Source organism: Antrostomus carolinensis, unplaced genomic scaffold (assembly GCF_000700745.2).
Source record: "Antrostomus carolinensis isolate BGI_N321 unplaced genomic scaffold, ASM70074v2 scaffold34734, whole genome shotgun sequence".
Taxonomy (NCBI): Eukaryota; Metazoa; Chordata; class Aves; order Caprimulgiformes; family Caprimulgidae; genus Antrostomus; species Antrostomus carolinensis.
Window position 1 is genome coordinate 1 of NW_010310666.1, and position 12,809 is coordinate 12,809.

A 12,809-nucleotide genomic window follows, 5' to 3' on the forward strand; every position below is an offset into this window, starting at 1 on the left:
GGGTGCACGTGCTGCTCCCCACTAACCCTCTGGCCCCAGGGCTGTGTGCTCCAGCCCAGCAGTCCCTGCACTCCCTCCTTCCCTTTGCCAGCCTGCCTGCTGTTCATCTCCGTCTGAGAGCCCTATGGAAGCTCCACCATTACCCTGGAGATGTCCAGCAGAAGCTGTGTGACGCGTCCCGGTCAGCCTGCTGCTCTCCTACACACTGCCAGGAAAGGGACTCCCAGGAGAGTACCACAGGGGCGCGATGCCTGAAGAGGGGACAGGCTTCCCTACGTACTGAGATACCATTTATCTGCCATGAACTTTACATTCTGTGCTATATGGAGAATATCCACCCCAGTGCCTGGGTGAGGTGCCCCGTTTCTAACACCCAGCCCCCAGGCAGGGACTTGTACGGTGCCTTCCTGCCACAGAGGCATCCAGCGTAACATGGCCCCACTCCTTCAGAAGAGACTGGGGTAATGTGGGAAGTGGAGTGACACGAAGGGGACGTACTGTCACACGTAATCTCCTCGTTGGAGCAGGTGAAGCGGTACCGCTCTGTGTAGGGGCTGTCCCAGAGGAACTTGCATGATTCTAGTTTCTTTGCCTCCTCATAGCACTTATCATGCGCTTGACAGCACCTGGGAAACAAGGAGGAAAAGGTCAGAAAATACCAGAAATGCAAACTCAGCTGACCTGTAAGACACAGAATCACAGAATCATAGAATGTTGGGATTGGAAGGGACCTCAAAAGATCCTCTAAGTCCAATCCCCCTGCAAGAGCTAAATGAGATCACACAGGAAGGCGTCCAGGCAGGTTTTGAACGTCTCCAGAGAAGGAGACTCCACACCCTCCCTGGGCAGCCTGTCCCAGGGCTCTGGCACCCTCACTGTAAAGAAGTTTCTTCTGAAGTTTAAGCACGTAAATACACGAGTATTGCTTTGACAAGGCACTGAAAAAAAAATTAAAAAAAAATAAAAAAGATACACAGTGATAAGAAGGCAGACAGGAGGGACATGGAAGGCACCAGCATTAGCAGTTCCACCAGCTAATGGTCCAAGAGCTCTTTGGGATCCGTGTACTTACTGGAGCATCTTCACAGAGTTGTCCATTGGGCACAGAGAAAGCAAAAGCCAACATTTACCCTACGCACCCACCCCCAGCAGCTGACGAGCTCACAACTGATACAATTCACTGTGTCTTGGCTACCAGACTTGTGTGATCTCTAAACTGCCCGAGCCACTTCTCAGCATCTTGCAGCTCAGCCCTGCACGTGTTGATGGTCGCGCAGCGGGGCAGCGTGCGCAGAGCTGCGTCCCGGCTGCTGCCACAGCACTGCTGCAAAAAAAAGGCTGGAAGGAGTGCAGTGCAGCTGCCACAGAGGAGCCAACAGAGTTGTTGGGATTGTGTTGTATCTTAGTAATAAGGCATCAAGGTGTGATACTACACATCCTTTTTATCTTGAATCAGCCTTTGAGAGAAAGCTTCATTCACAGCAGCCGGAGAGATTTGTGAACATTTATAGGCAGGGCCAGCTGCGAGGAAGCTGGAGTGCAGAACTGTGAAAGCACAAGCAAGGGAAGGAGTTTGTAAAAACAGAGTTTGGCAGACCTGTCAAGCTCATCCACTGGAGTCCCGTGGCCTCCCAGGCCGCAGTAGCAGCCGTAGTCTCCAAATTGCAGCAGAGGATGGCTGTCGGGGATGGTGCATTTGATCATGCTGCGAAGCTCCCACACAGCCCGGGGTGAGACAGCATTGCTGGCTGCACCCACTGAGAAGAGACACAAAGGTTAGAGTTAGGCATAGCGTTACCAGTCTGGGGGTGCTGGGGGCCCCGAGTGCCACCTACTCACCAGCGAGCAGGAGAAGCAGCGCCAGGGACTTCATTCTTGGAGGACTTGACAGAGAGACTCATGCTAAAGAAAACGCGGCTCTTTATAAGACAAGCTCACCTTGACGTGGGTATGAGATAAACAAGCCAGTTATTTACGTTACTAAATGCAGATTTCTTCCATCAGGGGCTGTGGCCAGCAGATTGTAACATGACCAGTTGAAGGCCAGTGGAGCTAAATCTCTGAAAGCCAGGAAGGCAAATATTTACTCTCTAGATTTTTGATATTAAATTCTTTTAATGCTACTATTAGAAGCCAGCCTGAAAGATCTGGACATTTTTAAGTGCTCACTGCTAAAATATAGTAGCAGTGTGGTAGTTACATTGGAAATTGGTGGCACACTAATATCCATCCCACTAATACTGGCATCCTCTTTTTATGGAATCCCACTTATCATTAATCATAGAATCCCAGACTGGTTTGGGTTGGAAGGGACCTTAAAGCTCATCCAGTCCCAACCCCCCTGCCAGCAGCAGGGACACCTTCCACTAGACCAGGTTGCTCAAAGCCTCATCCAACCTGGCCTTCAACACTTCCAGGGAGGAGCAGCCACAGCTTCTCTGGCCAACCTGGGACACTGTCTCACCACCCTCACAGTGAAGAACTTCTTCCCAATATCTCATCTAAACCTCCCCTCTTTCAGCTTAAACCCATTTCCCCTTGTTCTGTCACTAACTGCCCTTGTAAAAAGTCCCTCCCCAGCTTTCCTGTATCTCTCCAAGGATTCTCCAGGCCTAATCCATAGAATAAGGTACAGGTCGTTCACTCTCCCCAAATGGCCATTTGGCATGACCTGAACTGACAAAATTCAAGCTGTTTTTCACTTTGAAACCATCCAGGAGAAGAAGGTGCTGCTAGGCAAGAAACAGGAGCCGAGCAATTTGGAAAGCCTCTGTATCTGGCTTAAACAAGGAATAGTGTCTGTTTCTACATGACCTTAAGGGGGTTACACTGGAATGAACTGGGCTTGGAAGTTTCAACACACACAGCAGACTTCAGTAGCTCAGAGACACCAGTTTGTCTTTCTCCAGTGCCAAAGCAGAACTCAGTTAGGCCCTTTGGTTCTCTATGACAAGGCATGAGGTGAGTTGGGAACCTTGAAATAATGGGTAAGACAGAGCTTCCTGGAGTCAGCCTGGGTTAGTCCAACATAGTGCACTCGTATTCAGAGCCCAGAGGATCCAACGCTGCCAGAGCCATAGGTTTGGCATTTCTACACACTCCAGATACAGATCCTAGACTGCTCACCTGACACTGAGAGCCTGCACTCATTTCTAAAGCCCCTAGCAAGCCTTTGGCTTTTAAGAGCAGAGGAAGAGGCAAAGCCCACCTTTCTGCAACAGCCTAATATACCCGAGTGCTTCTTCAGGAAGCTTAGGGCTCAGCACCCTTCAGGAGGTTCAAATGCAAGTTTCTTTAAGGGACATGAGGACATCTTCCCCCTAATAGCAGCTGAAACTATGCCAGGGTGCCCATAGTATCCATAGGATGTTGACATATCCATAGGATGTCCAGTTAAAGGCAGACATGCTGATGAACAACCAGAACCATGCTGACTTTTTTTGGTCTCTCACAAGCTCTCTGATTCTCTGTGATTCCCCACTCATGGGTTAGCTAAAGCCAAACAGATGCTGAGTTACAGATTCAAGATTCTCATGTCCTCATAGTGAGAACACTGAACAAACATTAAAGCCTGACGTAAAGGACAGTCTGTACTGCAGTTAGTTCAGAAAAAAGGATTTAATCTCTTGCCCACAGAGCAATCTGCTGACTTTCCCTTCAGTACCCACTTCACTGTTCTCTTTCTTCTTTGCTACTTTGGCCACCTTTACTCTTAATTATCTCTTCTTTTACCTATGAACCTTAAGACACAGCGGTTCCTTCTTCCTCACTTCTCAATGTCTGATTTATTATTGATGTTGTCAAGAAAACTTCCAATAAACTGTTTTTTAAAAAAATAACCAATCAAAAGTACTGTCAGCTCTTGGATTTCATACATTTTAATTGAACAAGGGAATCACCAAGTGTGGGAAAACGAGCATGTGAGTGTCACAGCAGTGCCTCATGAGAAAAATCCCAGCAGGATCAAGATTTTTCCATGAATGCTATTTCTGGGTTTCCCCAACCTGTGCCACGTACAAAGTCACTGGTTCTCCATGTCCTTGTGAGGACATCCCAACTGGTTCCTAAACTTACAGGCTTAAGCCTTAATTAATTTTTAAGAATTCTCTATAATTAAGACCTGCTGCACAATGTTCCCTACTATTTCACTCTCTTAGACTTCACCTTTCTCCTGTAGTGTTGTCTGTCAAGGACTTTTCTTCTCCTCCCATCTCTGCATTTTACTTTCTTAGATCCAACCTCCTCAGTCCACCACAGTCACCGAATCCAGAGCATCTGAGCCAAACTCCTAAGCACCACACCACCTCTTCCTCTCCTGAGCCTACAAAACCTATACAAAACCTCTGTAACATAGAGAAGAGACACCATCTCTATTAAAAACAGATCTGCCTCACATTATAAACTGGGCCACTGCCAAAGTCTGGGAGCAGAACAGAGTCAGAGCCCTGCCTGGGGCTTTTATCCTAATGGCAGGATGTGACTCCTGCCAGGTCCAAGTTCACCTGAAAGCTTCTCCATGTGAAAAATCTCCCACTCACAAATAAAGACAGGAAAGGACAGTTTTCAAATAATTTATTAGGAATTTAAAACTGAAATCTGGAAAAAGGGTTACAGGTGTGGAGAGCACAAACATTGGAGTGTAATAACTTACTGGCTTAAAAACACAGCTTTATTTCTTTTTTTAAAAAAATGCCCACCCTGAAACCGGAGCCCCAGCCTCCAGGCAGTGGCAGCACTGGCCAGAGAGTGAACCACGGCCCAGCAGCAGCACAGCTGGCCTTGGATGTCTGGAGGGGGCACGGAAGCAGTTCAGCGCATGTACCAAGAGGGAGGAAAGCGCTGTCCGCAGACCCAAATCTGAAGTATATAGAATAAAAATAAACCCAATAAAATGCAGCTCTTCTTTAATTAGGAAATATTTAAAAAAACAGACATACAGACTCTTGTCTCAGTAACAAAAATTATTGCTTTGTGTTTTCAGTACTGATCTGTTAAGTACCCTCTTACCTAAACAGAACTCTCCAAACACATCGCCCAGGTCAGGACAAGCTCGGCAGAGGGGGGAGGGATGGAAGAGAAGGGCCCTGTGGGCACTGTGGCCCCCTCAGTCCTTTCCTAAACGCCCTTCTCCCTTATAGGGGCTCAGTTTGGGGGAAGAGAGGGAATGATTTTTAAAACTTAAGATGAAGCTGTTATTTCCCTGGGAAAAGAGTTTGGCTGCATCTTAATAAAAGGCTTAATCACCCCCCTTAACAAGGTCTTTGGTTCACTGAAATCCAGCCCCAACCCTGCCCCGTGTAGTCCTGCCACAGGCTTCCCCTGGCCGGGGTTTGTTAGCAGGGGCCTGGAGCGCTCCAGGGGAAGCCTCGGCAGGTTCTGGAGAAGGGACCAGACCACCCCCACACAGGACAACGGCCAAATTCCCACAGCCTTCAGAACACAGAGTAAAGCAAACGGGAAGCTGCAATTCTATAATTCATATAATCCCTGAGAAGCCCTTAACCTGCCCCCAAATCACCCCCCTAATGCTTTTCTCCCTCGTTAATGACTCCCCAACCCAGTGCCCTGCCCTTCAGAGAACCACCACCCAAATCTCCCCCCTGGCCCTGAACAACACCCCTTCCGATACCCTCGCCTCCGGAGGAGCATCCCCTTTCCCAGGAAATCTTGACGCAAGCGATAGTGTTTGGAGAGTGAATTCCTTTCAGAGTAACCAAGACAAGCAGTGGCGGGGAAGACAAGCCCTTTACCTAAAGCCAAACCAGGGGCCGGCGCTCCGGAGCCCGGTGATGGAGTCTGTACATCGAGCAACAGGCAGCAGCTTTAACCCGCTCAGCAAAACAGCCGCTGGCCGGTACGTTTCACCCCCGCCCCCACCCCCCCTTTCAGCTCATCAGAGGTCTTAAAATCTTACAGTAAAAGGTGTACAAAAAAAGAACGGAGTCCTGTCAGGATTCTGCTGGAGAGTATTGCTCACACTGCGGCACCAAGTCCAGGACCTGGAGCTGCTCCTTGAAGCCAGGCTGCAGGCGGCAGCCAGGCTCAGCTCACGATATTTACATATTATACAGGAGGAAAAAGAAAACCCCACGTAAAACTAAACCTAGGAAAAAAAAAAATCCTTTCAGCTGTAAGGATAGTGTTTTTCACTTAGCAAAATATACATTTGTTTTGTTCCATAGCGATGTCCAACGTTTTCAGATCCTTGGAGTTTCACACTTTTCAAAGCCTCACATTTACAAAACAGAAACAATTAAAAACAGTTTCTTTTAAAAAAAATAGAAATACATCAGTTCCTCTCAGCCTTTGCTCTCTTTGTGTCTCTTTCTTCCCTTCAGAACTGCATTCTCATTACATACCGTGCTTTAAAAACACTGACGACAACAACAACAGAGTTGAAAATATTCAAAACAGTTTCAAAGCCAAATAAAAATACTCCTCAATAAAAGCTACCTAACACAATCACAAAGCCAATTCATAAAATATGTCTACTAGCTCGGGAAAGAGCAAACAACAAAAAGAATGGGTAGCCCCCAAAACAAGATAAAAAAATAAAATAAAAAAATAAACCTAACAGCTAATAAAATAAATAAAAGAAGAATCGGTGGGCTGGGGGCAGGGAGGGGGGAAGCGTAAACCGTCGGTGGTTAGTAAGAAAGCGAGATGATCTCCTCGGGTTCAGTCCAGTGTGGTCTGGTCAAAGGGAGAGATCAGGGCAGGGCGGCAGGAGCCTGGCAGCCAGCCGGCAGTGTGCAGTTTGATTCAAGAAAAAGGTAACCTTGGCTCATCCCCCGAGGCTCACCAGATCCTCCAGCCGCTCTCCTCGGTTAGGTCACTGGGGAATCTGCGGGACACAGCAGGGGAGGGAAGGGACAGGATCTAGAACAACCAACAGCTTCTCTCTTGGGGTTTTCTTCCTGCATGATCTGACAGAAACACCCAGTACCCAAACTTGCCCCAACACAGGCTGGCTCCGTGTCTCGCTGGCTCAGGGACGGGGCAGAGACGCTTCCATCTTTAATGGGAAACAAGGCCCCGCACGCTGTGCAGCCTGCCCAGGCCTGTGCTCTCCTGGCCCCCGGGAAGCCTGTGACGTAGTGGGGTCCAGCCATTCCTCCAGCACTCGGCTCAGTGCAGCCCTGCTGGGGGCTCCTGCCCAAACACCCTTCTCTGCATTTTGAAAAACTGGGGGGGGGCGTTGTTTGTTTGTTAATTTTATTTTATTTTTAAACCAACTAAGTTCAGCCATGTTTGCAAAGCAAACAGAGACCATCCACCAGCTCCCCCTCAGGCCCATCTGAGGACCAGAAACAAAACTGATCAGACTCAGATTTCCCTTCTGTCCTTCTTGCCCCAGACAAGAGAGAAAGAACCTCACGCCCCAGAAACAGCATCTCAGCTGCAGTGAGAACAACCACCTGCATGGAGGAGCTTCCCCAGCCACGCAGGTGACCCAAGCTCATCTCTTGGGATCACCACTGGGTTGTGATTCTGGGCCACCCTGCAGACCTTTCCTCCTTCTGTCAGTGCTCCCATTTCCTTCCCCTTTGCACCCAGACACTACGTGATCTCTCCACAGCATTCCCAGCCTGGGGAGCACGAGGTAGGAGCCCAACCTGCCAACCCTCTGGTGCAGAGGAGAGCCCCAGACTGGCTGCAAGACTCCTCCTGTGGACTGGGTCAGGCCAACAAGACTCACAGAGGCATCCACAGCTCTGCCGAGAAGCCCAAGCACAGGGGCCATCTCAGAACTTCACTCCTCTCATTAAATCCTGCTCAAAGCTCTCTTACCTCCTGCCTCCTTGGTCCCCAGCTTCAGTGATACCCATTGGTAAAAGCTGTTGCAATCAAGGGACCCTGTGAAGAAAGAATTAAAACCCCACTCTTAGACAAACAAAAGTGAAGGAGAACTACTACCACAACAAATTCAGTCATGGCCCAGATGCTGGGAAAGCCAGTTTCAGTTGGAGGTGCCGAGTCTGCAGAGCACATCACCCTGCAGGACACTGCATCAGGGCCGAGATGGGCTCTTGGAAAGCCTGGGCCAGATCAAGGAAAGGTCTGGAGATGAGGACCTTGAACGGTGGCCAGGGAAAGCCAGCGGAGCTGAGGGATGTGAGCTCCAAGTGAACTGCTGCACCCTGCACTGGCTGTCTGTGGTCTGGGGCTCAGCGGTGGCATGGCAGATGCCAGAAAGCAGGCTGTGGGCTGAGAGGGGGCTGCTCTCCACTGCTCTGCTCCATCACCACGTGGAGATGCAGCTCCTTCCCCTGGCCGTGCCACTCTCCATCTTCCTCCCCCTGCGCAGAGCCCGACAGGGAACACTCACCCCTAGGCTGTGGCCAAAGCCGGTGCTCGGGGCTGGACTGGCAGCGCTGATGTAACTGCTGACCCCTGAGTCCTGGTTGGCGGCTCCATAAAGCTCTGCCATCGGCCCAGGGCTGGTGGTCCCCAGAAATCCACCGGTGCGACTGGGGGTGGAACCTACAGGAGGCAGCAAAACTACAGAGTGAAGATCCCAAAAATGCAACCCCGTCCCTCCCCCCTCCCCCAGCCCACGGCAAACCTCGGTGACAGGACACCGCGCTGGGGAGGAAAGTGGCAGTTACCTGTCCCTCGCACCACGGCCGCCGCAGCCGCTGCTGCCGCCATTGGTCCATACGCAGTGAGGGGGATTGCTGGAAAAGAAGGAACAGGCACCTCAGGGGCACTGCGGCGACACGGGAACCTCCTCAACACGAGCCTTCACACCCTGCTGCAGAACATCAGGCCCACACAGACTTAGCGGCTTAGCGCATCACACAGAAGATCCGAGGATGACAACAGGGGAGCGCACAGCCCTGCATTCACTGGCACCCACCCTTTGGCACAGCAAATGTCTGGGGGAACTCACTAGCCCTGCTCTGCTGAGCCCACACAGCTGGGAGCACGACGTGGGAGAGCTGAACCCAAAGTGGGCAATTTCAGATGCCTCCTGTCACTACTTAGCGTGCAGGGTGCAGTTAATCTGAAGCCACAGATCTAGATTTTGGCTGTAAATGTGGAGAAACGCAGCAGCTGGGCAGCTCAGTGTCCTGAGGCTCAGCCCCTCCTCTGTCCCTTGGTACTATTTTTGAATAACAGTTGAATAGCCTCTTCCTCCCTATTTCTCTACTCTGCTCAAGATGCACCATCCTCCCCACTCCGAGTTTTGCTCCTGAACTGCTCAATCCTTTGGCGTTCACTGTAGAAGAGCCAGAAACATGTACCTAGGGAGCAGGAACTAGAAATGGCTTAATTAAAACAGTAAGTCTTAATTTATATGTAGCAGTTCTAATTCCCAACTCTACTGCCACAGGCATCCAGCCCTCGGGGCAGGAGGCATCTAGCCAGTGTGTTTCTCTTTGCCCTTAAAATGACTGGGTCAGCATTTCATGCTTGAATGTGAAATTCACTGTGATTCTGTTTAGAGCACCATAAAAAGAGGTCAGAACAAATCAATCGCGTTAAGGCTGAAACCCAGACTAGCTTATAAGGGAATATTTAGTAGCAGGCACCAGCCTGTTTCAAGCAAACGTCATATGAGGCTTATATCTGGGTTAGCCGCCCGTTACAGGCCCTGGGCCAACATGAGCATGTTCCTACTTCGCATCACCCCCCCGAGATGCTGTTCCGGGCAGGGAAGGCGCTGGCAGCAACCCTCCTGCCCCATCATTGCTTCAAATCCCCAACACACAGCTGAATGAATGTGGTTTTACTGAGAAAGGAGGTCAGGTCTTCTCAAAAAGACTCCAGTTCTTTTTTCCAGCAAAACCCCTTCTCGCTTTTGCGGTCTATCTACCGAGACACCAGGTTCGTGTTGCGATGACAAAGCACCTGCACGTTAGCTCCCCGCGCGCTGGAGCAATCATCCCTGCTTGTGCCATCCCCTCATCTCAGCTCCACTTGCCAAGCCCATTTACACACACGCATCCACTCGAAGGCACAAGGGCCCTCGAGCGCTGCACAGCTCGCTGGGCCTTTGTAGGAACCGAGGGGGCCCTGCCCTTCGCGGGACCAACTCCAGCCTATCCCAGGGAATCGCAGCTCTTGGCCCAGCCAAGAGGCTGCCCGGGGACTGTTTAACAGTAGGTAAGCGTAAGGGGAAGGGAAGAATGCCACGATCCCCAGCTGGTGCTTCAGCCAGACACTCAGGACTGTAAGCTAACGTGGCACCCAGCCAGGACAGCGGCATTAATAACTTCTTGTTGTACACAGCCCTGGTGAGCCGGTGACAGCCAGGCCCCGGGCAATTCACCTCCACTAGGACAGGCACAGTGCAGCTGGGAGGGGACCTTGGAGGGAAAAGCACTTTTGACAAGTCACCAACATTCCTCTAGAAATTGTATGGGTTGTGCTGAAAAACACACATGTAAGTAAACAACTGGACCCACATCTCCTTTGCTTGGCAACCAAAAGGCTGAGAGGTGGGGGTCAGGTGCTTATGCAGTTACACACGTGGTGTCAGGGAAGGGTTTGATTAAGAGGGGGCAAGGATTTGGTCTCTTCCTTCCTTCCTCAGGGCAATTTGCTCATTAGCGGCTGCCAACCTCAGGAATGGAGAATCCCCAAGGATCAACATGGTTCTGTGCCACAGAAACGCCCTTTCAAGCCTGTTTCTATTGATAATTCCAGGAGAGCTTCTCAGGAAATTTTTCCACACCCCCATGGCAGAGAAATTCAAACCCTGAAACAGGTGGGGGCGAGGAAGCGCTGGAGAGGAGGAACATCATGGAGATACGATGGCACATGGGGAGCAGGGTGCTACACAAAGCTGCTTTTCTACAACAAAAACCACAGACACAACAGAGCTGGGGAAAACATGGCCATGGAAGGGAGAGCAGACAGACGGAGCATCACCTAGAGAGAACACACTGCACACAACCCAGGGGCTGAGGATCCAGAGGGTGTTTGCACTTTGAGGACACTGAGCCAGGACCAGCCCCTGGAGAAGGTCCTCTGCCCCCGTTTCACCCCACAGTTCCCTCTGAGCACTGCAGGACTTTGTAGAGTCCCACTACACTCGCTTCTGCCCAGGAAGCCTGTGTGGGAGTAGCTGGGGAGCTGCCACCCACAGCAGGGAGAGCGTTCCCTGCAGCTCCTCCTGCACAGGGAAGCGGGATTACAGTAACCAGGATTGCCCCCACACGCTCTTACTCCTCCCAGCACTCCAAATCTCATACTTGCAGCAGCTGAGGTTAAGGTCGTTTGTAGACCTTCGTGAAGTCACTCTGTTCTCTGCAGTTTTCCATATCTGGTTTACACCCAGCCTGGGGCAAGGAGCTAAAAACAAGGCAAGCAGCAGGAAATGCCATCTAAGGATTACACGCCTTCATTTGGTATGAGCTGCATTACCCTTCTCAGAGGCAAGACACATGGCTCTGATTGCCGCTCCAGCTTTCCAGCCCCAGCTTTGGATGGAGCTCGTACAGACAGAAGAGGAAATAAGGAACGTTTCCAGTCTAACTGCACCAGGCTGTGGAGGAGCAACACCACTGGAACAGCCCAAAGCCCCCTTCTCCCCTTCCAGCTTGTGAGTTTAGGAAACGAGCGGGACTGACCTGTGAGCTCAGGGAGGACGGGGGCACTCGGGAGAGGGGTCCGCTCTACACGGAACTCTAAAAATGAAATGCAAGACAGCTTAGGAACTCGTCAAATGCCCCGAGGGAGACCCCGCAGAGAGGTCTGCTGGGGGAGCAGACTGCAGCCAGACTGCGACCAAACCAGTGTCTTCTTTAATTTATAACTGGTGCTGAAAGGTGCTGGACTCCTGCCCTGGAGACTGAAAGGATCAATTTGTCCTTAGAATAAATCTGGGCAAGGCAGGGCAAGTGCAAACTTCACCGTGTAGCCTCAGGTCAGCCCTGGAGCACCACTCCGTGACCCATCCAAGCTGACTTCTCGGCTGCAGTGCCAGTGGGTGCTCAGTACATGCCCCACTCATCTGGGCATGGGTTTGCAATGAGGCACCTGAAGCCACTATGACTGAGACCCATAAACTGGATTCACAGAGTGTTTCCAGACAGCCAGGAGGCAACAGCAACTTTCAGCCACAGCCAGCCCGGGCTCGCCTCAGGCAAAGAGGATATTCCCCATTCCCAGCCCCTAAAATCAAGAATTCATATATAAACCATCACACTGAGGGATGGAGTAAGGAAGGGATGCTCGGAGTTGCCACTTCTCCAGAAAACAGCAAGACAGTCTTTCCCCTGAGTGTGCTCTGCCTCATTCCCTTGCCTCACAGAGAATGGGAGGGAGAAGAGGCCCCAGAAAGCTCTGAGCAGCTGCGACACAGCAGGTTCCAGCTATTGATCCCAGAGTCATGTTTTGAGCACAGGAGGGGCTGGGAGCTTGAAACCACCCAGTTCGTGGGGGATCTGCAGCCCACCGCCCCAGCAGATGTTTTCTGCAGGCTGGGAGCGGTCTAGGCACTGTTCAGAACACAACTGTAGAGTTGCAGGCACCTGCGTTTTGGGTGCCTAGGAGTCCCATGGCCCATCACGTGGCCATCACGGGAAAATCATGTTTTAAAGTCCTGTGCTACTTTCAGAGCAGTGGCAACTCTGGTAAAGAGAGACAGACAGACACAAAGGCAGCGAGACAGGCAGAGCTGCAGGGGCCCTTCTGTGTCACAGCAGCAGCCCTGCGGAGGAGGCTAACGAAAAGGGTGTCAGAGCAGCCTTGGGCTGTTCCTGCCACTAGAGTGTGAGGATAATCCTAATGAAGGACAGGCTGTTCCCACCTATTCCAGGGCTTTACCCCTCCCCCTTCCACTTCCATCTCCAATTTAA

General features: G+C 51.0%; 2 protein-coding genes across 2 annotated transcripts in view; both read right to left on the reverse strand.

Annotated features, from left to right (window-relative positions):
- Positions 1–442: 442 nt before the first annotated feature.
- PLA2G1B (phospholipase A2 group IB) lies at positions 443–1,873 on the reverse strand (the record flags this gene model as incomplete). Its single annotated transcript, XM_010166499.2, has 3 exons — positions 1,840–1,873; positions 1,598–1,757; positions 443–626 (listed from the first exon to the last, which is right to left on the reverse strand). Coding segments are annotated over exons 1-3 (378 nt in total), but the record flags the coding sequence as incomplete, so codon positions are not given.
- A 4,084-nt stretch (positions 1,874–5,957) lies between these two features.
- The window catches only part of MSI1 (musashi RNA binding protein 1), an 11,602-nt gene continuing 4,750 nt past the window's right edge, over positions 5,958–12,809 (reverse strand). Inside the window, exons 5-9 of the mRNA XM_010166498.2 lie at positions 11,580–11,636; positions 8,610–8,678; positions 8,330–8,484; positions 7,792–7,857; positions 5,958–6,844 (exon numbers count right to left, since the gene is read on the reverse strand). Of these exons, the coding sequence (XP_010164800.1) occupies positions 7,816–7,857; positions 8,330–8,484; positions 8,610–8,678; positions 11,580–11,636 (323 nt within the window). The 3' untranslated portion in view covers positions 5,958–6,844; positions 7,792–7,815. The remainder of the gene's footprint in view (positions 6,845–7,791; positions 7,858–8,329; positions 8,485–8,609; positions 8,679–11,579; positions 11,637–12,809) is intronic.